The sequence below is a fragment of the Megalops cyprinoides genome, chromosome 15 (genome assembly GCF_013368585.1).
Source record: "Megalops cyprinoides isolate fMegCyp1 chromosome 15, fMegCyp1.pri, whole genome shotgun sequence".
NCBI lineage: Eukaryota > Metazoa > Chordata > Actinopteri > Elopiformes > Megalopidae > Megalops > Megalops cyprinoides.
Genome location: NC_050597.1, coordinates 17,320,324 through 17,347,474, shown reverse-complemented (window position 1 = coordinate 17,347,474; position 27,151 = coordinate 17,320,324). Strand labels below are relative to the sequence as shown.

At 39.8% G+C, this 27,151-nt stretch overlaps 1 protein-coding gene across 4 annotated transcripts in view; it reads left to right on the top strand.

The window, feature by feature from the left end:
• Positions 1-26,811, top strand: part of LOC118789833 (actin-binding LIM protein 1-like) — a 51,063-nt gene extending 24,252 nt beyond the window's left edge. For 2 of the 4 annotated variants that reach the window (XM_036546502.1, XM_036546500.1), the window contains exons 2-22: positions 1,041-1,175; positions 5,285-5,468; positions 5,869-5,978; positions 6,689-6,815; positions 7,252-7,345; positions 10,670-10,757; positions 11,557-11,615; positions 12,896-12,973; positions 14,167-14,313; positions 15,608-15,643; positions 15,784-15,910; positions 16,302-16,349; positions 19,243-19,389; positions 21,605-21,690; positions 22,208-22,319; positions 22,554-22,618; positions 23,342-23,399; positions 23,649-23,656; positions 24,111-24,185; positions 25,345-25,425; positions 25,568-26,811. In XM_036546502.1, the coding sequence (XP_036402395.1) occupies positions 1,041-1,175; positions 5,285-5,468; positions 5,869-5,978; positions 6,689-6,815; positions 7,252-7,345; positions 10,670-10,757; positions 11,557-11,615; positions 12,896-12,973; positions 14,167-14,313; positions 15,608-15,643; positions 15,784-15,910; positions 16,302-16,349; positions 19,243-19,389; positions 21,605-21,690; positions 22,208-22,319; positions 22,554-22,618; positions 23,342-23,399; positions 23,649-23,656; positions 24,111-24,185; positions 25,345-25,425; positions 25,568-25,681 (1,979 nt within the window). In that variant the 3' untranslated portion in view covers positions 25,682-26,811. The remainder of the gene's footprint in view (positions 1-1,040; positions 1,176-5,284; positions 5,469-5,868; positions 5,979-6,688; positions 6,816-7,251; positions 7,346-10,669; positions 10,758-11,556; positions 11,616-12,895; positions 12,974-14,166; positions 14,314-15,607; positions 15,644-15,783; positions 15,911-16,301; positions 16,350-19,242; positions 19,390-21,604; positions 21,691-22,207; positions 22,320-22,553; positions 22,619-23,341; positions 23,400-23,648; positions 23,657-24,110; positions 24,186-25,344; positions 25,426-25,567) is intronic. The other 2 variants (XM_036546501.1, XM_036546504.1) reach the window with 2 other exon arrangements.
• Positions 26,812-27,151: the final 340 nt, after the last annotated feature.

The window sequence follows — 27,151 nt, the reverse complement described above, 5'->3', positions numbered from 1 at the left end:
TGTATGAGTGCTGGATTAATGACATCATTTTTGACAATGTTGTTCAGTTGGAGAGTATTCTTCACTTTGTGCCTCTTGGTGTTTTTGTCTTTATGAAGAACAGACGTGGGAAGAGAATGGTTGTGTCTGCTTAATCTTAATTTTGATCCCCAGAATGTGCAGATGCCATTTTTTGGTAAGAATGGCTTGTACAAGGTTAGTTAACCTTTAAACACATTAGGGTAGATAGTGCTATTGAGGTGTGCAACACTCTGGGGTGAGCTCAGCCTGTGTTTTTCCTGGAAGCCTGTCACCACAGAGCTGCTATCTGAAGCAGAGCCCATTTGAGATAAATCAGCCATTCCCTCTTCAGGACAGAGACTCAAGGTCTCTCAGGGGCGAGGAGAACTTTTACAGACTGTCTGCTCTTGTCTCGAAAAGAGCCCTTGCCAAATTCTGATCACGGTGGCAGGGGGTGGGTTTTTGTGCTTTGGCCAAGAGGAGAATGCACTGGGGACAAAAATTCTTTCCAGTCATGATCTCCTGTCTTTAAGTGCTTTGAGATTAGATTGTGGAGGCATACTTCTCTTATCACGTACAGATATGCGTCGAGAAGACAACGGACAAGGGCAGAAATGGTCTGTTCAGTCTTAATGGCCCACAGGACAGACTGTGGGGAGGAGGGTGGAGGAATGCCAGGATGGAGGAAGAAAAGGGTAGAATTAGGCCTTTTTCTCTCACAGCAAAGATGATCATCTCTTCCTGCTCAGCAGGGAGGTGGCCAGTGAAATAGAGGGACAGACATCTTAATGGAAAGGACAAACAGGTGTCCCAGCAAGAGAGACAGACTTCCTGGTGAGAAAGGCAGACGTTTCAGTAGGAGGGACAGACCTCCCGGATTCTTCTGAGTGATTAGACACCCTTCGGTCCTGGCAGCTGTATTTTAAATGAACATGAGGGCGCAAGTGTCACTCTGTAACACGGTTTGTCTTTTCTTGTGATGAGATCCTGTATGTGCTGCCTTGCAGTGAGATCTCGCATGTGTGTATGTTCTCTTGCAGTGGCCCATGCTCAGGACACGCACCACCCATCAGAGAAGCCGGTGATCCTCTGTAGTAAGTGCGGGGAGCCATGCAAGGGTGAGGTGCTGCGTGTGCAGTCGAGGCACTTCCACATCAAGTGCTTCACCTGCAAAGGTGAGTAAAGAACCACACACCCGCCTTGCTGCCCCAACCGCCTCCTACCACAGCAGAGCTTCTTCACAGTGTCTGCATGACCATTCAGTCCCAGTGCTCATGGCCCGCAGTGTCTGTAGGGCCACTCAACTCCAATCCTGAAGCACCACAGTATCTGCAGGGCTAGTCAACAGCATTCTATTGCTTTCACCTCAGCCACACATTTTATTAAATTAGATTCGACCAGCTTTCTTCCTCTGAGAGTGTGAGAGGTTTAGGTCATCATTCTCTGTAGCATGTTTGAACAACAACCATCATTTGCTTCAGAGTGGGGAAAACTGTCTTAACCTCCCACCCTCACCTGCTTCTCATGTTTGCGAAGGATTGTGGGCCTATGTTTGTGAGAGAATTTATGCCATTCAAATTTGCTTGATTTCTTTACACTGTCAACAGACTGCACAGAGCATGTACATAACCTTACATTTTCTTTAACATCAATACATCAATAGCAGTTGCTACAATGAAATTAAACTTTGGGTGTTTTGTGTGCAAGAATCATTCAAAGGTAAAAATCATTAATTAAATTAAAATAATTAAATGCAACTTTGACCTGTATAAATGAACATGCCCTTCTCCTTCTCAGATGAAAACCAAAATCAGACAGCAAATGGTCCCATTGTTTGGATTAGTTTCACTTTAGACATGAGACTGCCAGATTTGGTGTCAGTTTATTATTTCCATTAATTTAACTAATTTACTTTATTTCCCATATATATTTTAGCAAATGAATTCCCATTCTTGATTCTTGAATTCCAAATTCTTCAATTCCATTCTCTTTCAGTTTCACTAATTCAGCTCTAATTCTGCATCATTTCAATTAACTTCATGTTCTCCAGATCAATCTTCTACATCCAGCCTATCCCAATTCCAAATCAAATTAATTTTTTTTTTTTAAAAATCATTCTAGTCAATTCCATTGCCACAAATGAATAGATTTAGTCTCCTCTCAGATGTCATTCCAAGTGTCTTGTTTGAAAATACAAAATGACTTGTAAACCACCATCAGAATAGATACCTATCACTGAAACTAATTGGTATTACTGAATCATTTCATATATAATTTTCATATGAATGTCTTATCAACACTGAGTAATAAAAACAATTTAAATAGGAACATGTTATATTAGTCTTGCATCACTTATATTTATAGCCAGATCTTCTTCAGCAGCAGGGCCTTCTTTATAGAATAAAATTTAATCATTTAGAACAAGCTTTTTCCCTGTACTGCTGTTACGTAATGTCATTGCATGCATCATCCATTGCCTGGGGAAGAGTAGCATTATCTTGGTTATTATAGACCTCAGGTCTCAAGGCAAAGATGGGGGAGAGAGTGTACTACAGTTGTAGTTCTGGAAGCTGCTGAGGTACAAGCAGAGTAGTCTTGCACCATTACTATATGATGTGGTAAAAGGCAGACCTTGATATCATATAGAGCCAATTTTATTTCAGATCAACATTACGTTAACTTGTGAGACAGTGCTACCAGTTGCATGAACTTTTGCAAATTGCATTCATTATTATTGCATTTATTTCATTGGAATTATGAATTGCATGAACAATGGCATGAAGAATGAACTTTTTCCTGTATTTCTCTTATGTAATGTCACAGTAACTCTGTTGTTGAGTATTTTGACCAATATTTAGAAAGTCTGTGATATAATCTGTCTGATATAGTGCTAAAAGGGAATGCCAATAATTCAAGTATAATTCTAAATCTCAATTTATCTCAGTTTTCAGTTCAATTCCCATTCCAAAGCGTTGTGTTTCTCAATTACAATGAATTTCAGACTTTAATCCAAATGAATTAGAGCTAACTTCTGAATTCCAGTTCAGTTCACCTGAAGCCTCAGAATGAAAAGCTTCACTTTTCAGGAACTATTGGCCTCTTGTAGCCTGTGTTTATAATAGGTATTAATACAAGCAAAAATTCCACTGGCCTATTTTTTTACCTGAAATAGCAGTGTGATTGAATTGTTCTTGGACTTACTAGAGTATTAGATCAGTGAAGTTGTGTGGGGGTGGGTACTCTTCAGTGCAAGGCTAAGTACAAAATAGAAGGAAATAAATTACAATGGAGGACATTTATAAACACAGTTGGTACTTATTAGCAGGAAACGGAGCAAGGTCACTTTCTGTCTGTAAACCAGTGTTGAGTGAAGTGAAAACAATGAACAATATTCTGCATGTCTCCATAGAAGGCCATTATAACCCTCCTTTTGTGGGGCAGTTGATTTGGGTCGAGCTCTTGAGTGAGCACCAGCCCCCTCCATCAGACCCCCCCACCATTGATTCTCAGTTGTGCACTCCTGTTGAACCCTGTGGCAGGAGGAGTGATGGCATTCTTCTTGCCTGCATTACTCTTAGATCCATGTACTCCTTCTGAATCTTCACCAAATCTGACATCTGACGTGATTTCAGCTCTGATGTACCTCTTTTAATTGCCTTTCCAAGTCCGCCATGATTCTTGGAGCAATGTGATGTATAGACGCTATATCCATAGCCATGCCTAATTGTATGTAAAGCTACTCACCTTCCCTGTGGGTATGATGGTGGATTGGGCTTCTGAACAAACAAGACTACTGTTGTAGAGTTGTCAGTGGCCTTATGCCCTGATCTCCTCTGAATGGTAATTATACTGATAAACTTAATCATAGATTTTATAATGGATGCTGTTTCTTGTTGTTGTTCAAAACACCTGTCAGTCAACTCCTCCTGTTTGTCAAAAGATAATGTTTTTTGCACCTCCGATTTCCAAATGGTATCAACGACCTGTGTGGTGTACGCACTAACAGAATTTTTCTGAACTAGTGTTACCGCCTGTTTCTGCTTGTTTCTCACTAGGAAAACACAATATTTTGACACAGATGTAGCTGTATTTTGCATTAGAAAGTATAGTTTTTGCAGGAGAGGGAGATTTGTATTGGTTGACATGAGAAAATGAATGAGGTCTCATTGAGCTGTCAAATGAACACATATCTATATTTGTCATCACTTACCAAGTATGTACTTTTGATATGCTGTTACAGATATTATTTGTTACAAGCTTGTTCTGAGAAGATATGGGTCATGTTGCTTCTGTAAGTTATTTCTGTTCATTTGTACACCGTAAATAAATACATTGCTCATACAAGCTCAGCCATAGAACCTGGGTTCAATCCCAGCTGTGTCATCAGCCTGCATGTAACTGTGCGTAACCAAGCAATGCAATGTACACTAAATTGTGATTTTTTGATGATTGTGATGGTTTTGTAATTATCATACTATGAAACCTCGTACAGTTTCACCGTAATGTATACTCTTTGTTCTTAACACAACTTGTAGAAGATATACTATGTTGGGGAAATGCAGATTTCAAAAACAAAACGTACAGAGATGAGCACAGAGAGCTGGGCAGAAGTGGTGGTGAATTAGAGATTCTGCAGGCAGAAGAGGGGGCTGTGAATAGCTGAAAGGTACTGCAGTGTGGTTACATAATTAAGGTGTGAAGAGCTGCTTCACTATTAGAAGTCAGAGGAGGCTTGTATGGATTTCTGTGTACTGATGAGAGGAGAATGGGCTGTGATTTTTTTACATGGTGATAATGGCTATATATTAAAGAGATGTGAACATATTGTAAACAATGTGGACAGATTTTAGTGGGGTGAATACATTTAATTCGGAAGGAGCGGCAGTGTAGCATAGTGGTTAAGGAGCAGGACTTGTAACCGAAAGGTTGCTGGTTCGAGCCCTGCTAGGACACTGCTGTTGTACCCTTGGGCAAGGTACTTAACCTGCAATTGCCTCAGTAAATGTCCAGCTGTATAAATGGATAACCTATGTAAGTCGCTTTGGATAAAAGCGTCTGCTAAATGAATAAATGTAATTAAGATGAACACATTTTATAAAAGGCACCACTCCCAAGCATCGCTTTCTTGACTGCATGTAAATCAAAACCCTTGCTTTTGATTTTCCTGGTAGTCTCCAGCGACTTCAGTTCTTTGTCTTCCGTGGGCTTCCTTGACTTGATTAGCTTGTTAAAGGATAATGTGTCGGACATCAATTAATTGATGCTTGTTTGTCTCCCCTCACAGTGTGCGGCTGCGATCTGGCCCAGGGCGGGTTTTTCATGAAGAATGATGACTACCTGTGTGCCCTGGACTACCAGCGTATGCATGGGACCCGCTGTAATGGCTGTGGGGACTTTGTGGAGGGAGAGGTGGTCACTGCGCTAGGGAAGACCTACCATCCCAACTGCTTCATCTGCTCCCTCTGCAAGTGAGAGTCGGGACAGATGGGAAGCTTCAACTTCAGCATGAGTCAAGGGCTCCACAGCTCCACTCTGTTCTTGCAAACAAAAATGGACTCAACCATCACTAAACAAATAGTTGCAAATATTTCTGATGGTTAGGAGAAATTTCTGAATCCGGTGAAATATGTTTGAGTCTCAGAGAAGAGGTAGGGCGGTCTCGCTTTGGATGGAATGCTGCACTCACAGCTTCTGTGCATCTTTGTCCTGTCATTTCCTTTATTTTTTGAAAGAAAAAAAACACAGCAAATACCGCATTATCCTTAAAAGTTTTTTTTTTGCTTTAGAAGTGTGGCTTCAGTGGACTGACAGGTGAGCTGTACCTTTCTGTGTTTTGATCCTGAGTCCCTCCCTGCATTTCTCTTTTAGACGACCGTTCCCTGCTGGAGATCGGGTCACATTCAATGGAAAACACTGTCTTTGTCAGCACTGTGCTGAGCCCATGTCACCCACGCCCAAAGACATCAGCGCCTCCAGCAGTGAGTAAATGTGTACACAGACCAAAATCAGTCTACTGGTCCCTGACTTCCTGTAAGCCTGAGAGATAGCACTGCTGGAAAAGACCTCCATTAGCCAGAAATGAGTGATGCTGGACAGATTGGTATCAGTGTTTCTGAATTTGTATTTGTGTGAAACACAGTTAACACCAGTGTTTGACAGCTCTGTGGTTTAGACTCCGTATTTTTTAGTGTTCACTCCCCACTAGCACCAGAGAGGCAAAAAGATGAAGAACCGCAAACACATCCTGGATTTACACAGAGTCTGATCAGAAGCAATTTTTCAGTTCCTATGGTGACACCGTAGCATCCAGGTTCTACTATGGTGACTCAGCATTGCTGTATTCAAGTCTCTTTATTCCACACTGACCTCTTTATTTCAGAGCTCCTACAGCACCACCTACTGTACACACCGATGCCATCCACATAAAATGTACCATTCATAGCCATTACCTAAACACACAAGTATACACACCTGTTTGTTAACATGGACAGAAGTACCTTTGCCATCTTGGTTTGCTTAGCTTAGCTTGCCATCTTTTCTTCTCTATGCAGTGTTATATAGGGTGACAAGTGCTGATGTCCAGGTAGTGCTCAGTGTTTCTGAATTTTTAAAGCTTTTCCAACCATTTCTCTAATTACTCCACACTGACAGAAATTAATGTGAACTTGTGTGTATGTGTGTGTTTCAGACTGTGCGGGGTGTGGCAGAGACATTAAAAATGGTCAGGCCCTCCTTGCCCTGGAGAGACAGTGGCACCTTGGCTGCTTCAAGTGTAAAGCCTGCGGGAAGGTGCTGACTGGGGAGTACATCAGCAAGTGAGTAACCAGACCATTGATTGTGCACCATACACACTGTATATACTCCATACATGCTAAGCACGCTGTATGTACTTTATACATGCTACTCACATTGTATATACTCCATACATACTACACACACACAGTGCATGCTGTGTATGCCCCATCCATTCTACACACACTATATATTTTCCACACATCCTACACAGGCTGTGTATAGTGTATACATACTATATATGTACAAATAATATACTCCATGCATACTATACCCATACACAGGCTGAATACATACCACACACACACATAGAGTGTACTCTACATGCATTTTTACTATATTATGTCTATACACATTAGTAGTAACATGTTAGTTCATTGTGTTTGCAAAGCAATCATAAAGATCTCTTTTTCTCTTTCTGTGACTTTTTCTATGCCTCCTCTCTCCTCTCCCCTTCAGGGATGGAGCTCCATACTGTGAGGCAGATTATCAGGTGCACTTTGGAGTGCAGTGTGAGTCCTGTCAGCAGTACATTACAGGGAAAGTGCTTGAGGTAAGCTCACCTGCCTTTCTGCCCATCACTGGCCTGCTGTATCCATACACACAGTCTCTCTCTCTCTCACACACACACACACTAACTGACCCAACCAACAAAAAACCAACACTGGGCTGTGATAACATTGAATGAAGTATGCACTGAAGATTCTAAATAGAGAAAACAAGACTGGACACACATAGTTGTGAGGGTTCAGAAGTCACCTGCAGCCTGATTACTCCCAGTCCAAATGTAGGGCTCCACCTACCTGCCCATGCAGTCATATGATTGGCTGCTGCATTAGACATGGGAGATTTTAATACTCCTTGACATATGATGTGGCAATGCAGGGAGTCTAAACTTTGCTGGAATGTGACGTGGGGAGGTCTCTGGGGGCAGAGATCGTGGAGTCTTTTGAAGCATCACTAAAATTGTGGGAAGGATGGGAAAGCTGGTGTGCTCTGGATCACTGGGATTGTGTACTTAAACAAAGCCTTCAGGAGGTAAGATGTCTTTCCCCTGTATCACATTCCCATATCAGTCAGCTAACTGCTTTTGAATTTCAGAGCCACATTTCAGAGACACTGTTTGATCAAGTGTGTCTTTACACCAGCAGTGTATGCAACAGTCTATACAATGTAAGAAATGTTTATGTACTACTTTATGCACTAGGACATAGATATCTATTCACATCACATGAGGTCTGATTTATGTTCTGTGTCCCAGCATGCTCTGGGACTGTCAGCTCTTCTGTCTGAGTGATTCTATACTAGTACTAAACAAAAGGGTAACATGTGTCTGTTACTATGGCTGTAGAGAGATCCATGTGGTATTGCATTCAGTTATTGCATGTCTGCTATTGTACCTTGAAGATTATAATATATCTGTTAATGTATATGTAGTGGTGTACTATATGCTCTTTTGCTACTGTATCTGTTATAGTGTAGAGTATTGTATACATCTTCCTGCTCTGTGTGTTGCTAGCTACAGCAGAGCTGTTTGGGACTGTGCTTCTGTCATCTTAATGATAATGAGGCCCAAATATCAGTTCCACATATAAATGTGCATGTGTCAGTAAACATACAGGGGTGTAGGACTAATCAAGCTGATAAGCTGAGCCAAATATGCCTGCAATATTTTGTAATTCATTCTGTTGTGACAAGTGGCATATGACATACAGTTGAACTGAGGGATTTGCTGGTTGATTGATTGATTGATTGACCAGTTCATGGTTATGCTTGTCCATCTTTGCTTCACCATTTCCTATGGAGAACACATTAACAGCAAGAATACATCTGATTTAGTGTTTAGAGAGAGGAGCACGTTTTTGTTGTGAGTAAGGCTTTGTAGCTGGTGAGCTTATCATTAACATAGCTAGCCAGCCTATTTTGAAAGTTGTAAGTTTTATGCATGTATTAAAGGTTTGTGTACAAAAACCCACCCAAAATACACATGCAGGACACCCAGAGTTTTAAAGTCACACAGCAATGGAGATAGAATAACATTTAAAATGCAAATATATAACAGAATTGCCCCATATCTTTGAATGGTCACTTATCAGCTGGAGGGAAACAGAATGTTGAGTGTTTCAAAGCTGTTTTTGCATTTTCATTTGGTTTTTTATCTGATGTGCCAAAACTCCCTTTGTGCTCTGCATGCAAACCATTTCATTTCTAAAGTGTTCCAGTGTCTACCAGTGTCTATCACACCATTAAAATATTCTGCAGCATTCCAGCGTCATTTTATCGGCAGGGTATTCTACAGTGTAGGAGTACATTCCTATCCTGTTATACCAAATATAATTCAGTTGTGTAAAACACACATATAAACACAAGCAAGAACATTCTGTCTTTCTCACCCAACACACCCTCTCTCCCTCTCAGCCCCTGGAGATTTAGATATATTGACTATGAGGCTTTAAGGCTATGGCTTGTTCTGACCAGACAGCCTTGAGACTGTCCAGTCCAGACTGCATAGTCATAGGGCTGTTTTCTGAGGCAATGAGCCCATGAGGCTATGCCCTGTTTAAACTGCTGCAGCTGTGAGACTATGGCCTGTTTAAACTGTGCAGCTATGAGGCTGTGCCCAATTTAACCTGTGCAGCTGTGAGACTGTAGCCTGTTTAGACAGTGCAGCTGTGAAGCTGTGGCCTGTTTAAACTGTGCAGCTATGAGTCTATGGCCAGTCTGTCCTGTGACAGCCAGCTTTATATGACTAATCTTGTTTACCGGAACACTTGGAATGGAGAAGGTTGCCACATCAAGACAGGGTGGAGATTGGGTCACATTGGTATGGGATCACTGTGGAGGCAAGCCATTCTGTAGTAACAGTAATGGAGAGGTGGTCAAAAGCAACACATTCTTGACGCCCTTTCAAGTCATGTGACAGATTTATTGTCCCAGCTAAGAATCTGTTGGAGAAAAGTGTTTTGTTAAGTTGTGTTTGTTTAAATCAGACTGTGCTGGTAAAGCTCCTATGACCTTGATCAAAATCTCACATCTTTATTTACCTCTTAGCTAGGTAGCAACCTAGCTATCTATGAGAAATAAGATTTGTTTTATCCTAGTATGTCCAAAAATGATTCTCAGAAATAAGATTCCCCATTTTAATTTGATAATTTTTTGTTATTACAGAATTGATATTTATGGGGTGTATAGTTTTAACATCCATAATTACACACTATTGTTATGTACAATGGTCTCAGTTGTGTATTGTATATTGGTCTCAGCTGGGGTTTAGGGATGACAAATGTCATCAACAAGTTCACTTGCAACTGATTTATCTCTAGTGCACTGTCAAATGACCTTTTTTTCAATTATTAGTCCCTTTGTTTAGGACAATGACAAATGCAATCAAAGTTGGGTTCATTTCAAATGATTTCAGTTTTTTTTTGTTAAGTCCACTTGCTGCTATGTGCAGATCAGAATTCTGGTGGGTTCACACAACTTCTCAGTTATGTTCAGGCTGTTTACTAGTAGCAGAGATTCTCTGGAGAATGTACAGGTATGATGGAGAATACAGATACCCTATGTGCTGCACTCTTGCCTTTCCTGTATGTTAGTTGGTGTTTTCACCAATGGACTGCAGTACAAACTGAACATAGTGAAAAAGTAGCACATCTATGAAACATACTGAAAGGCACTTTTATACTGGAAAGCAGGCACCCAAAGCATGGTCAGAAAGATCACTTCAGGAGACCACACTTTAAAGGCCTTTTTGTTTCCAGCTGAACCTGAATGCGTTTGCTTTCATACTATGCACACGTCTTGTGGACCAAAATCCCACACCCACTAAGTTCAGTTACAAACGGCTGAAGACTCTGTGTTTATGCTTGCTCTGTAGGCAGGGGACAAACACTACCACCCCAGCTGTGCACGATGCAGCAGGTGCAATCAGATGTTCACAGAAGGAGAGGAAATGTATTTGCAAGGTAAGAGCATGGCAAATGGGCCATTTGGGGGGCACTGAGTAGAATCTAACAAGCCATGAACTGTGGGATATGTTCTACTGTGACTCTTCTAAGTGTCCTGTAGCGATGTCTCTCAGCCCTGCTCCCCAGGATCCATCATGAAGGCCTGTTTTCATTCCAGCTCAGATCTCAGTTAATCAGGTCTAATGAATGTGCTGTTTATTTCACATCTCAACATTTATGCACTCTAAATTCTTTGTAAAATAAATATGCTGTCAGAGTTGACTAATATGAAGAAAAATTTGTGAATATCTGTCTCTTGAGCACATTTGGAGAAGCATACTCAATTAAGCATTATTAAATGTTATTACTTCTTCTAGACCCCATAAAGTAACTAATTAGTACTTTTTTGTGCTGTATAATTTGTTAAGGGACTCTAAGGAATTTATAACACCTTGTGTATCCTTCTGTTGGAACAAGCATATTTCCAAAGACCCATGTCTACAACAAAGAATTAATAGCAAATATGTTAGTGAAGGTAAATTGAAGTGAAAACTGAAATAATAGCTCAATCAAATCTATTTAACTGAGAGCTCAGCTGGAACAGCATATAGTACGTGTTGCATCCCCAGGACCAGAGCTAAGAAACATTATTTAAGGGTACATTAATTAGCCGGACCTTATGTACACTACAGGGGAGCTCCGTGAGCCATTGGATTTTGTAGCACGGCCCTTTACCTGTAACTGTCCTGTAGATGATGCTGGTTTTAAGCAGATGAAGTTTCTAGTTCATGCTAAGTCGTTTATCTCCTTTTCACAGGATCCACCATTTGGCATCCAGGCTGTAAGAACTCCAGCCGAACCGAGGAGAAACATAGGGTAAGAGTCTGTCCCTGAGTACATGTACTCTGTACCTATGTCAGCCTGTATCTGCCTCAGTCTGTACCTGGGTTTGTCTGTTCCTACCTCAGCCTTTACCTGAGTCAGTCTGTTCTTTCTCAGAGTAAGGCATTCTGAGAAAAGAGGTCTCGGGTTTGAGATAGTAGGGCAGAGTGAGGCACTCTGGGAAATGAGGTCTCAGGCTCAAGGCTGACCCCCTTGTGACTCCCCCTGTTCCTTCCTCTCCCCTCCAGCTTTTACCACGGTCAGTAATGCACCTGCACAAGTCCAAAAGGCAGGTACCTTAGTCACTATTGGCTGTGCAATGGCATCACTCCGTTCTCTTTTGTGCACAGGAGGCTCCATTCTGTCCCCTGGCAGAGTCAGTCTGCACTGCAGCTTCCTGTTTTTCTCATTTCAGATCATGAATGGCTTCCACTCAAACTCCAGACATGACTGCTTTGTTTGAAATCTTCCGTTATCAGATTGAACTCACAGGGTCATAGTGACCTCCACGGGTGTGTGGTAGTGTGTGATTCTCACAGCTGTAGCTGTGTTTTTAAGGGCTAATGGGAGACCTGGAGCTCTGTACTGCTAAGCTTCAGACTCTGCACCGAGTCTGAAATTCCCACATGTGTCACATTGAATATGTTCCATTGCTGATGGCAGACCCACAACCATTGGTGCGTCAGACTGAGTGACAAATATCTATTTTTTTCATGACTTGGCTTCAGAGTCACTCCAGGCAATCCTGCTTTTACAGCTGTGAAAATGCACTCACTCATGTCAAAGATCACATTCACATATGATTTCAGAAACATTTAGAAATATATCATTGGAAGCCTGTGTGTTCTCATTAGAAAGCATTTAGCTTTTTAAAATTTACTATTTGAGAGCATGAAGTCATATATGAATTCTTTCATATCATGTATGATGCCGCTGTGAAACAGTTGTGTTTGATGTAAGCGGAGAACTTCTGTTCATTGGCATTATGGGTATAAAAAGAGCTTTGAAAGGAAAGTTTATTTGTACTTTCTTTTCCTTCATTGGTTTGGGTTATTTGTGATATGCTATACTCTTCTTTCTCCATCTGACATGAAATAATAGAAGTTTAGGTGAATGGCTTCCTAGATGTGTGTGTGCATGTGTGTGATTAGAATGAATTCACAACAGCGAAAATGACAACACCTTCATTCTGGTCAGATTCTCGCTGTTGGAGACCCAAAGTCCTGCTTTATTGTTGTCTCCAAGGTTACTAAACTTGGTCCCTTTCCCTGCAGCCTACAAGGTCCTCGTCCGAGAGTATCTCTTCCAGACCTGGTTCAAGCATACCTGGCTCACCGGGTCACACCATCTATGTAAGTTACGTTTGTTCTCGGTGGCACACAGTTATTTAGCCAGTCAATCACATCATCAATAAATGGATCAGGCATCTATGTAATAACTATTCACCTCTACCAATTACCAAACATCCAATAAATCAAGTAATTTGATAAATCAGTCATATACAGTATTTTTATAAGTATTTTGATTTATCTCCATGATTACACAATCAGAAAATCAACTCTACCTTCAACAGAGATTTCAACATGAATGTCACAAAATTTTGAAAACGTGTGTAAGTTCTGTTTGTGCCTTGCCTCACACATGGGCAAACAACTTTTATTTAGGTTTTACCAATACTGATAGAATTACATGTGTGAGTGCAGTATAATGATGACAGGGTGCTCTGTGATACAGAACATGGATGGATACAGATGGAGGTAGACACCACTAACCCTGCAGTGACCACGTAAATGAGTAGCAGCGTGGTCTTAAAGTGACAGGGAAAAGTGAGAGCAACAGGATGGTCTTCCAGTAACAGGGCAAAGTGAGAGTAGTAGGGTAGTCTTACAGCGACCATACAATCTTCTCAGAGACCAAAAAGTCCCCTCTCCATCCCCACTCCTCTCCAAATCTTCTACTCTAGTGCCCCTGTACCCCGGCTCCCCTTTAGGATTTCCCTTACCATGTGTCATATGGTATTTTGTATGATAGTAGAGCAGAAGGTATGGGCAAATAAACATGAGGTTTGGGTGTGGCCAGGAAGATAGGGGTATGGGCTGTGGCTTTGGGGCTTCAGTTGATCATGTACCCCTGTCGATTTAAGGCCTCAGTCTGCTCCTCGAGGAGAAGGTCTTTCTTTGTGCTGTAGTGATAAGACTTCCTCCATTCTGCACTGATCAGCGTTCATGAGGGTTCAACAGTGCTGGACACCATGACCCAGACAGTCAACAATGAAACATCCTGAGTCATAGTGAAACATCTCAAAATCATAGAACATTTTTACTCCACAATTTCTTTAAAAGGTCACTATTAACTGAATGGGGACTCTGCTAGTTCATAACAGTTGACGTCACTACTCCCCAGAATGAGAGAAAATTATCCATTGATAAACACACTGTTTTGGTGCCTCATGAACAGCTGCAATATCTATCTGCAGATACACTATGTTGTTCCTCCATGTGTAACTTCCTCTCTCTCTTGTCTGTATGTTTGTCTGTTTCCCTAGGCAAAAGTAGACAATGAGATCCTTGATTACAGGGACTTAGCTGCCATCCCCAAAGTCAAGGCCATTTATGACATTGAGCGCCCCGATTTGATAACCTATGAGCCCTCTTACAGCGCCCCGCTGGAGGAGAGGCAGAGTGTGGGAGAGGTAATTCACCCGCTGCCAGCCTCCTCTCTCACAGAGCCTCCTAACACTGCATGTCTAGCTGCTGCATAAAAGTATGCATCTGAACTATAAATTCATTTAGTATTACTAATTTGAGGTTGTTTTGGAGGCGAATGGCTTTCGGAGGGTAAGTACAAGGGAGTATGAAGCAGCGGTGTGTGGTTGTTACAAAATAAATAATGACGTATGTTTACCTCTCAGACAGAAACAGACCTTGTGCTGAGTGATGACTCCTGACAAAGTGCTTTGCTCGCATTGTGAGTGAGTGAGGTGTATCTAGCAAAGGTTTTTGTCATCCTTGTGAACGAACAAGGAATTCATTCATCCTTGTGAATGTAACACAGACATTTAAATAGACAAATAAAACAATTCACAAAAACTGTGTTTAAACTGTATTTCCTCTGACTTTCCACTGACTGACTATTTATTATATGGTTTTACTGTATACATCTATACTTGCAAATGACTGCTGTTATCTTGTGCACTGACTGGAGGACTCACTCATTGGCATTTGAAGATGGTTGTTATTCTGGTCAGTGCTGACTTTCCTCTCTGTTGACAGCCTTAGACTCCTACATGAGAACTGTACCCCTTTCTGGTTGAGGAAAGAAGTGTGTGCAGTCCCTGATATTTTCTAACACTAAAGACTCTCTACTACTCATACACTCCACTACACACCGTCTAGTACTCTAGTACTAATACATGCTTGGTTATACAAGCAATGTCCTCTCTAATATACAGATAGTACTTTCACTGCTTTAGTACCTTTACTAATACAAATGCACTTACACAACTGAAGAAATACACACTCTAATGCGAATACACACTGTAATCCAAACCTGATACTCTATAATACCAATAATCTCTCTGATACACAAATAATACTCTCTGATATACATTCTGTCATACCTATACATTCTCTTATACCACACTTTCTAACACTCTCTAACAGGATTCACCTCTTCACACATAGCTGTATTTTGAGCTGCATCTAAACTTCATACATCTTTACTATCCATTGAGCTGTATTTTTAAATACAACGTCAGGCTGCATTGATTCAATTTTGTGCACAGATATATTAAGAACATTTGCAGTGGCACATGATAAATGTACCAAGGAACCCACTCTCATTTGCTCTACACATTCCATCACATTAATTCTTTCATATTGGTTTTCAGCACTGCAGTAACATCTCCATGTATTCTCATCTTCTCAGAGCTCATTGTCTTTGGAAGTTGGAGGTAAAGCAATACTGATCATGTCATTCTCTTTCAGTCTCCCAGGACCCGGTCTCCCACACCCTCTACTGATGTGAGTGGAGATTAAAGAAATTACTGGAAGAAAATCCACTATTCATCAAGTATCCATGAGATACTGTTAAAATATATATTATCCATTTATTTCTCATTGGCAAAGTATTATGATTAATATTTGTATAATTGCTTTCACAGGTTTATGACATGCGGGACCGCATCATTTACAGATCTACCAGCCAAGGCTCCATTGGCTCGCCCATCTACAGTCGCCATAGTTACACACCCACACTGTCACGGTCACCTCAGCACTTCCACAGACCAGGTGAATTCTGTGTGACCTCTGGCCTCTGTCCTCATGAATTAGAGCTGGGTCAGTGTGTATCTGTGTGTATGCATGTCATTAGTAAAGGTGATAACCACACCTGACCATAGTGACACAGTGTTTTTGGTCAGAGTATGTCTACATACTGTTATGGTCAAAGTATATCCAGACACCCTCAACTTATGATACTACTGTAAAACATTTGAAAGCAATGAAGGATCAGGCCATTCCTCATTAATTTAGTATTTTTTAGGATTATTGATCAGTGATACCTCTGCATGGGGAGGCATTGTCATTTATTGTCAGTTATTTGAGATTTTTTTACTGTGAGTCATGCGTTATCCGATGGACACTCTAAGTTGTGACCCAGTCCTCCTTTTCTTTTTTTCAGACCAAGGAGTGAACATATACAGGAGACCTCCTATCTATAAGCAGCAGGGTAAACAAACACGTTAGCCTCCCTCTCTCTTTGCTTTTGCAATGATCTACAGACATTCTGATAGGATACTGTGTAATACAGTGATGGTAAAAAGGCAAAAATAATGTATGATTTTTGATGCAACTAATAAACAAGGACAATAATATGGATTAATTTTCTGATGATGTGATGTCTGATTCATTACTGACACCTTCATACCTCTGTCTCTCATGGTAGACAGACACTGCAATATCAAAACCACTGCAACTTTATCAGAGCTGCAGTCCACTGTTAATTATTGTCTAGGGTGTTATTCTGTGTTTGCTCTTAGAAGAATTGATGTGCTTTGCAGTCTGCTTAACAGTTCAGACATCATTAAATAAAGTAAATAAAGAGTTAAATGTTATTCTGATGCCCATAGCCATTTACTAAAGGATTACATGTGCAGTGTGTAAAAATATGTAAAGGAAGGTCATAAAGGATGGTGTTAAGAACTGCTCTGTGCCTTTGCCCTCTACAAATGAGGTTGCTCACATGTATATCTATAAATGAGACGAATGGGCTAAAACTGGGATGGTAATTAGCAAATGTGATCAAGTAAGTATTCTGCTGAATTTAATTAAGGCCAGATCTATTCACAACCATGATGTTTGATTAGATCTTTTAGAACTTGTGGAAAAGCAGTTGTCAAAGCTTGGGGACATGTTTGCATAAACTGAGCACCCCAAAGGACTTTAACTTCATAGGTGTAAATAATAATAAATAATTAATAATAAGCTAAATAATAGGTGTATTGCCATTGTAGGAATGAAAATATGTGACATGATGCATTTTCTTACTTGTTCAGTCCATCATACATGACCTACTACTGCCAATTAATTTTTAATATCTATTGTATTTGGTCAGTATATGGATTTGTAGTTAAGATATATGTCTCTGACTACTTGATCATTTTCAAGGCTTGAGCTGTTCATTTTGCAGTGTAGAGCAGCTTTATTTTATGCATGATGAGGAATTAAGTCCTACTGTAATATTTCACATCAGGTAATATCTAAGTACCCTTGGAAAACTTTAATGCTCACATATACTCTAATGGTGTAAACTTGTTTGATTTTGTCTTGTAATCTGATTGTTTCTACCTGCAACAGCAAGGTGTTTCTTTAGAATGACTACAAGTTTACTTGCTTTCCATACCTATTGTTTGAACATTGGTCATTAACATCATTCTTCATGCTGCTTTGAACCTGCATGTGTTTGCATGGCTTCTGTCACCTATGCCTGGCCTAATCTCTTTTGCAGTTAGAATGCTGTTGGAGATATCTTAATGGATGCCCATACTTTAGTGGCTTCTGCTGTCTGGTGGTTTGCCAGAGTGCAAGGAATATCAGTGATCAATCACGTTCTGCTGTCTGTGGATTTGTTATGATCTTATCTCTAATTTGGGAGTACATGATCTTCATAGGGTAATGTAAGATCTCCAGAATAAGAGAATGAGATTTTGCCCCACACAATTTATATGTGTTTCCAGGCACGCTCCACTGATTTCACTGAGCTGCAGGCCAGAACAGTTTGACAGCATTTTTGTAATACTTTCTGCTGGATGTTATATTACTGTGGCGATGTTTACTGTCTGTTGTGTGAAGGTGTGCTTTTTGTGTGCTGTTAACTGTTGTTTTTTGTTTTTTTCCTCTCTGCTCATTAACATCCCATTCTATGTCATGTGACCACTTGTAAGTATGTTGTGACCTCATACTCTTTAATGTCACTTGATAATGACACACTGAAATTGAACACTGTGCACTGATCTCTGAATCCTGAAAGCTGATGTTTGATTTTCAATATAAAATATTGCACTTTTAATTACAGTGAAAATTAGTAAGTAACTTAAAATTAATGTAAAAAAATCAAGAGAGTTTCAGAAACTTTATATAATTATAATAATAATAATAATAATAACACATATATTTTTTTTTATTTTCTGTCACAAGTTAGGAACTTATCATTAGTGTGATGAAACAGAGGCACTAACAGGCAGTTCCTCTCTTGTATATTTATAGTGACATTTATAATATAGGTAAATAAGCTTGCCAAAAAATATCTCCATTCCCTGATGGAAGCAATGATCCAAAGCATTTGAATTCTGCTTACATTGTTAAGAGAAAAGTCTTGTATGGATCTTTTATGAATGTAGTTTGTTTTTCGGTATCTTCTGATTTTGAATGTGATAGCCATATTTTCACATTAAGCATTTAATAAGAGACATGCAAAGCCAAGCGGCTTTCACATTCCTCTTGAAATGTGCAGTGGTTACTGTGACCACTGCGTGGCTCCCTGATGTCCTGTCACTAATAGGACTTCAGAGCTTGAGCAAATCCTCAGCATGCGCACTGTTTAATGCTCTGGGAAATCCTGCTACCATGTCAGAATAACACAGGGCCGTCCAAACTGAACCCAGTCTGCATGTTGTGTAAACCCTAATCCTTTGCACTGCACAATCCCCTTTCCTAAATAACTTGACTGGCTCCTCCCTCGGGTGCCACATTGTGTAATAGCCCTTTTACTCCGGCGCCCTTTGCACGCAGCCCCATCATATATCACACAATCGTCAGAGGAAGCCTGTCAGCCTGTCAAATTCCACTGCATGCCTTCGTGGGGGGACTGTTGATGGGATTCAGCTTTTGCCCCTTCCCCATGGAACAGGTCCCCCTGAACACGAAATGAGCAGTCCTAACCGTGAAAAATGGTAGCATTATTTATTTATATATAATATATATAAGAAAGAGTGGGATCAATCTGGGTTCACTCGTCTGGGTGACAGAGTGAGGCTGAAGGATAAATGGTGGCGGGACCGGACCTCAGGGGAATGGCAAGTTGGTTTCTCTTTGATTGAAAGCTCCCCTGATTGTCAATCTAGACTCAGCTGCCCTCGCAGCCCAAAGCAAGTCTGCCGATGACATCATCAAGTCTGCCAAGTTCCCTGCAGCCCACGCCCCCAGCCCGGACCAAATGCCAAAGATTGAGACAGACTACTGGCCCTGTCCACCCTCCCTCGCCGCATTAGGTAGGCTAAACCAGCTCCCCATAGGACAAGCAGCTGACCAGATCAAGTCATAACTAGCCAGTGGTCCAATTGGGCTTTCATGCCCTCAATTTATAGTTGTAGGTTTTTCTTTGTTTTAAATTTAATTTGACTAAGTTCAACAAAATATTTTGCAGATAGTTTCAGATACTTTTTATATTTGTTTATGTAAGTCTGTTAGTTGCACTTTGTTTTTATGCTCATGGTGATTAAAGACGAGCTGATCTCACAACTATATCTAGATTGCTGTGAAAATAGTTCTGTACTACAACATGTAGTCACAGCTGTCAATATCAATATATTCTTTTTAAAATGTATCTGAACAGATGCAGTATAATTAGGAAATGTCAGAACAGAAATCTATCCCAGTCACAAGAGACACCTTCAACCCCATATGTTCCTAACAGTAAAACATAAAACACATATAACTTGTAATTGGATCAATCAAATGTTACTTTTTGTAGCATTCTCAAAAGAGGAATTGGTAGAGTGATTCACCTTTACATAGAAACAGTGCAAGTTATTATGAGGTGATGGAAAGTAAAATGCGACTTACTCAGCGTGATAGTATTAGAAGCAACGAGATGTGCTCAAACTGTTTTTTTCTGATGAAATAGTTACTAATAGTAAAGTATCGTTTACATCTTACATTATGATTTACACTTGAGGGGTTGAATAGCCTACAAAACTGATTCATAAGTGAGGAATAAAGATGCAGCTTTGCCCTTTGTCACCTGGTGGAAACCAAAGAGCTTTAAGAGCAAATCTGCTTTGTGTTTTTGGCAGGTTATTGAATTTAGCTGATCCAAAAAGAGAGCAAGCTGTAGCAGATGTACACAAGTTACAGTTCAACTGATATTAAGAGTATTATCATTAAGATAGGAGAAAACAGCAACAGGTTTGGGATTTAGAACAGGAATTGTTCACTGATCGGGGGTCCAGAGTAAAGGAGGTGCTGCAGTATATGTGGAATTTTTATTCCATGCATAATGAGATAAGGTATTCCATACTTTAGGGGCCCCATAGCCAAAAAATGTGCCACCGATGATACTACACATCTGATACTGTAAAATTTCAGCAGGATTATATGGATTATACTTAACAGTAGACTCACTCAGATATGATGGTGCTGACCAATATAATTGCTTTGGACATAAAGAGCAGAAGAAGTCAGCTATGTTTGTGAAAGGGAGTTCAGTGAAGAGACACTACAACAAGTGATGTGTGATCTTTTTTTTCTGTTAAAATCATGGCAGCAGCGTTGTAGACAAACTGTTGAGTGGAAGAATACAGTTTGGACAGCCAGTCAATAAGACATTTAATAGTTAAGCCTTAAGGAGATGAAGGCATTGATAAGTATTTATTTAATTTATTTATTTATTTACTATATGTAAGAAACGTCTTATTAGTGCAGAAGACCAGTCTGAATATGTTTTCACATAAGATTCCAGAGATGCTTGGTCTAATAATACACCAAATCCTCTAACATCTGCTTTCAGAGTACAAGAAAAGCCATTTAGCATGAATCATGACGCCCCATCACAGAACTGCCTTGTATCAGGAAGCATCATTTCTCTTTTGTCAGAATTTAGTAATGAAAAATTTGCAATTACCCAGTTTCTAATTTCACTAAGGTATATTATTAGTTCATCCACTTGCAGAGCTTCCTCTGATTTTATTGAGACGTGGAGTTGCATATCATGTGCCATAGTAATGACAAAATTAACATTATGTTTCTCCATATACTTTTTAAGCGTTGGCATGCATCAGAGCGGAGCTCCAAAACCAGAGCCTTGGGGGTCTCCGTAGTTTGCATGAAAGAGATCAGAGGAAACCTCTTTAATCTACACAAACCAAAATGATAGAATAGAATAGAATAGAATAGACTTTATTGTCATTGCACGGTGGGGGTGCAACGAAATTGTGGTGTGACTGAACTACAGAAGTGCCAAAATAAAGGCAATGCAAAGATGATCACAGGGATGTCTGTTTGCATGTCTGCCTACCTGTCAGTCTGCCTGCCTTTGTAGCTGTCTCTCAGTCTCTCTGTCTGTGTTCCCAGTCATTCGCCAAGCAAATAAACATCACAGAAAAGAGTGGAGGCAAACTTTGATTTCATACTCCTTTTGAACCCAAGAAACATTTCAATAATATTGATGCGAAGATATTGTAGTTTTATCTGATTGATCTCTTTCAGGGTCAGACGGGCGCCGTCGATCCCAAGAGGAAGAGGAAGAGGAGCTAGTGAAACGACGACAGCTTCAGGAAGAACATCTTAATAAAGTTAGAGTTTACCCTCACTCTTTCTGTTCCACTTACTCTGTATCCTCAGTACTCCACACCCAATCATTCTACAACCTCTCAACTCCACATTCCTACTCTACACCCACTGAGTGTCCTGGTATTGTGTATACATTACCAGTAACAAGTCTGGCCACACCTGGTTAAGATAATGGGAAACATGCTTGCAAACACATCTTGATCTAAAGACTTATGCTTAAAAGTCTGAAATTTGTTTCTTAGACAAAATATAAATATTGAAGTTGACTCCTACATATGGATTTATTTCCATAAAAAATTAATTTTAAAAATATTTTTGGCTACTTTGAAGAATCTAAAATATAGTTTTGATTTGTTTAACACTTTTTTGGTCACTGTGTAATTCATTTTGTGTTATTTTATAGCTTATTCCAAAATGTGGAAAATAGTAAAAATAAAGAAAAACCCTTGAGTGATTGTGTCCAAACTCTTGACTGGTACTGTATGTCTGACCCATGTGCTTCCCCCATGGTTTGCCCAGATCCAGTCAGGTTTGGGTAAGCTGATCTTGAAGGAGGAGATGGAGAAGGAGCGGTACAGTCGCAGCCTGTCTGCTCCACGGTGTAGCTCCCAGAAGGCCAACTGCACTGCAGGTACTGACCCTCTTATGGAGAACAGAAAAGGCATGTTATGATACTATCTGATGCTAGCATGTGTGGTGGGAACATGTATGTAGTGATATGCGAGGTTGTAGTATGTGTGTTAATAATATGTGTGATTTATTTTGACTGTATATCTCCTTATGTTTTCATTTTTTCACTTTGAAATTCTTCTTTGTTAAAAATTGAACTGATATTGTGTATTATACTATATTATACTGTATATAGATCCAGCTTCTTCAACATCCAGAACATCTTCCCTACCTGGCTACGGGCGGAACGGCCTTCACAGAGTAAGAAAGCTGGAGCTGATGACCTTTGACCCTCTGATACTCATTATGATGACCCCTTACAACATATTTTATGGGTTTTATATAGTTTTTATAAGTCCCTTAAGTCAAATAATAGTTTTATTTAGGGTTAGGCTTTTATTTAACACTGTCCAATTACAAGGCCGTGAAAACTGAAAAGGCAGTGGAAGTTGAGATGTGTCTACGGAATAGTTTAAGGAACAGAGAGTGTATTGGCCTTCAGATACATTAATATACTGTTTCTGTGACTATCACCATCTGCTCACTGTGAACACCTGTATTCCACCTATGGGGCAAGTGTTTGTTTTGACCATATGTCTACTCCTACAGGCTTCATTTACAGCTGTAGTCACTATTAAAACTGGGTGTCTCTGCTCTTGAAGGTTTCAGTTACAGCTGTGGGCTCTAGTAATGTTGTGTGTCACTGCTCATTACATTACATTACATTCAGACATCTTATCCAGAGTGACATCCAGCACAATAGAACACAAGTGTATCCATTCAAGTTGAATATGTGTCTACAGAGTGAACACTCTCCACCGATATGGTCACTACCAATGCTATGTGTCTCTGTTCCTGAATACTTCATTGACAGTTGTGGTGTGTCTCCTCTCCTGCAGTCCTTCACTTTGGACAGCCACAGTAGCTATTAATTCTGTGCATTGCTAAAGAGCCTCTATTAATCCTATGTCTTTATTGCTGCAGCCTCAGTCTACAGACTTCACACAGTACAGCTACGGAGACGTGTATCGGGATGCCAGAGGTGAGAATCCTGTGCATAATGCTGCCATCATGTTTATTGTTTCTAGAGATACATAATAAAATGTGCTCTTACATACTACTAAACTGACTGGATGGAACCCATACTGTGGACTGTGAATACAAAACGTATGGATATTGTGGTGAATCCATTCAGTGAACATCACACACAAAGAGGTTTTGTAAAGAAAAAAAAAATCATTGCATTACTATGTTTATTAATTTCTGTTTTTGGTTCTTTTCTGTCTTGCAGAGTTCCAGGTGTGTATTTCATGCATGAAGATGTCATTTCATCAGCATGCATGCACATGAACATGGATGTTTATATTGATGCGGAGGCTTGTTGCATTGTTGGGTGAAACGTGCTGCACATTTTTTTGCTACTATTAAATGTGTAACAATTGTCCAATCAGGACATTTGTAGTTTAACTGACATTGGAAACGGCTGTAGCCATTTTGCATTTCTTTTTTAGTGACAGTGGTGTCAGCATCATTAAGAAGTTTGGACATGCACCCACACACATACATGCATACACACACACACACACAGACACACACACACACACACACACACACACACACACAATGACTGGTGATAACCTGATTGATTGAATGAATGGTGGAAGATTTAGGTTTGAGTGAGTGTGTAAGGTATTCCTGAGGAGTGCTGTTGCACTGTTTTATCACCTTTATGTTTATTTGCTCTGTTATGTAGCCTGCCAGAGATGGTCATGTTTCCGGAGCAAGAATGGACAGGGGAGTATCCATGCCAAATATGTTAGAACCAAAAGTAAGTGCACGTGTAACGTCTGTTTATAGTTTTGGAATTGCCTTTCATTTGATTTTCAATTTAATGTCAGCTGTCATGCATCATTTATGAAGGTCGGTGTTATGTCAGATATCTCTCTTTCTGTGATCTGTAGTTCCAAATAATTGACATCCATGCTCAGTCCAATTATTTGTCTTGCCAAAAAGTCAGGAAATTACTTGTGGAATTAAAAAATTGCTTGTGGCTTTATCTGCTGCAAAAGCAGATAAAAAGGGAAAAGATTAAATTAAATTAAAACTTAAATCAAAAGTTTCAGCATAGTGTTAGCTAAGATAATTTCTCAAGTGTAGTTTTGTATAGTAACCGTAACATTATGCTACAGCGATGTCAAAAAGGGACATTAATAATGACTTAATAATTTCTTTATTTACCCTTTCGTAACTGGGACAATGACAATTTCAACAGGAGCACTTGGAAGCTATAAATTCAGTTCTGTTGTCTTTCTCAGCAACTTATTACCTCTCATACAGGATGTAGTCCATGTGTAGACCTAAATGTTGGTAAGACACTGGGCTCAGATGACCACAACATAATCACATTTTATGTGTATTAAAACCACTGCAACTCAAAACAGCTTCCTCATATTTTAATATAGTGAGAGATTATACATTATTAAGCATCATAGACTCACAATTTCTAGATTGGGGACTTGTGAATGAGGAACAGTACAGTATATATTCATTCCAAAATGAAAGAAGGATAGGCTGAGTGAGTCTACTGTGGATAAACAAATCCTTAGGGAAGTCTCTATGATAGACAATGAGATTTTGGAAAGTCGAAAAGACAATTCAGATATGAAAAAGTTAACATATTGTGAAAAGCATGCCGTTTCAGTTAAAAACAAGAAGTAATTGTAAAGTAAAGCAAAATTGTTGAAGTGTCATCTTTTATCATTGTAGTATGTATTAGACAAATCAGGACTTAAGTAATTTGGCAGATCCAGGTGTGAGTAATAGCACAAATCATGTTATTAGTTACAGCACAAGTCAGGATGTTGATAGCAGAGATCTAGGTATTGGTAATAACACAAATCAGGGCAAACTTGTCTCTCTCTAAATTGTGTAATATATTGTACAGTACAGTATTGTGTACTTTAACCAATTAAAACTTCCTTTTAAAGGTTTATCCTTATGAAATGCTCATGACCACCAGCAGAGGGCGCACTAAACTACCTAGAGATGTGGACAGAACAAGACTGGAGGTAGTCTATGAAGTGTAGACTTAAAGTATTTGCCTTACTCACAATACACTTTGTGCCTGCAACAGCTGGCTGACTCTCCATCTGTCTGTCTGTTGGTCTCTCTGTCTCTCCATTTGCTCTGGATCTCCCAATCTCTCCCCAGCGTCATCTGTCCCCGGAGGCGTTCTTTGACATCTTTGGGATGGAGATCCATGAATTTGACCGGCTGCCACTCTGGAAACGAAATGACATGAAGAAGAGGGCCAAGCTCTTCTAATGAGCAAACCCTGCATGTTTCATTTACCATTTAAGTGATGCAATATTCATACGAGGACTTTATTTCTTTGCTTCTTTTTTCATACATGTTGAAGGACAGAAAACTTAAACAAGCCTAACCATTTTCCATTTTTATCCTTGGGGCTTCCAACAGTGGGATACTTTTAATCAAGCAGCTAGAAATAGATATGAACGTGTGTGCAGAGGTGAAAGTACAGTAATTTTTTTCAAATGAGAGAGAAAATGATGATAATGAGCTGATTGTCTTTTTGTGTAGCTTGGTATGGCTCTGATTGAAGCCTCCTCCCATCTCTCTTTTCTTGGCTCCTCATGTTTGCTTCTTTTACTGGTAGAACCTTGAGGCCCAGCAGAGTTCCTAAAATGAACAGACAGACACTGTAAACAGTGACATGGGAAAACGGGTATACTTGCATTTGGCTCTAATTAAGGCCTTGATTTGCAAACCTTCACTTAGAGGGGGGTAAATGGCTCTCAGTGTGATCAGGGGAAATCAAAGGCTTCACTTTGTCACAAGTAATTTGCTCATGCGTACACTTATTGCTGCTGATATTTACAGTAGATTCTGACAGCACCCCTGAGTTTTACCACTAGGGGTCAGGCGTCTGCCATGTCTGTTCTTGTGAGACAAAAATCTCCTTGCTTTGCTCTTGGATGTATTCCCAATGATGAACTTGATGATTTATTTTTCATTGTATCTACAGTCCATTTCAGTCTTTTAACATATACACTGTGCATTATTTAAATAAATATTACTGTCATCAAAGAACTATATTTAATATATGACTGTTCCATATATGAATTCTTACTGCCATTACGTTGTTTCTAAAACAATGCTTTAGATCACTGTGGAGGAAATGTAACTACACTTGAACCTCACCAGCTTGCTGTGCATTTTTAGATACCTTTCCCTCCCTTCATACCAAAAGAACTGGATGTCTGGTTGTCATTCTTTTATGACAGAACTGTGCTCTGTAATCTGGAGCTTTGCAACTCATTCTCTGGGACCAATTGCACAGTGGTTACCAAGGCAAACAAGAACGTGGGTCTGTATTCCAGTAGCCTTCATTCTGTTGTAAATAAATACCAGAAAATCACCAGGTGTTTATCCCCTTTCAGCCTAATCTTGTTATTATTTTGTGATACTTCAGTAGTAAATAAAATACAGGTATACATCAGGGTTTCCGTTATCCGATAATTACCGGTTTTTGCCTGGAAAAAAATATTTAAAAAAAAGGATAAATTACAAACTTGCCGGTAAAATAAATTATTTCCAGACACCGGACCGGCAAGAAAAAATCCTAGCGGAAACCCTGGTATACATATTTGAAAATAAACTTTGAAATACAAGGTTCCACTGGTAAAGGACTTTTCATCGAGAAAACATCAACATGGGGAAATTGAGCTTTGATATACACATCTACAGTACATCTTTTTTTTCCTTTTGGAAAAG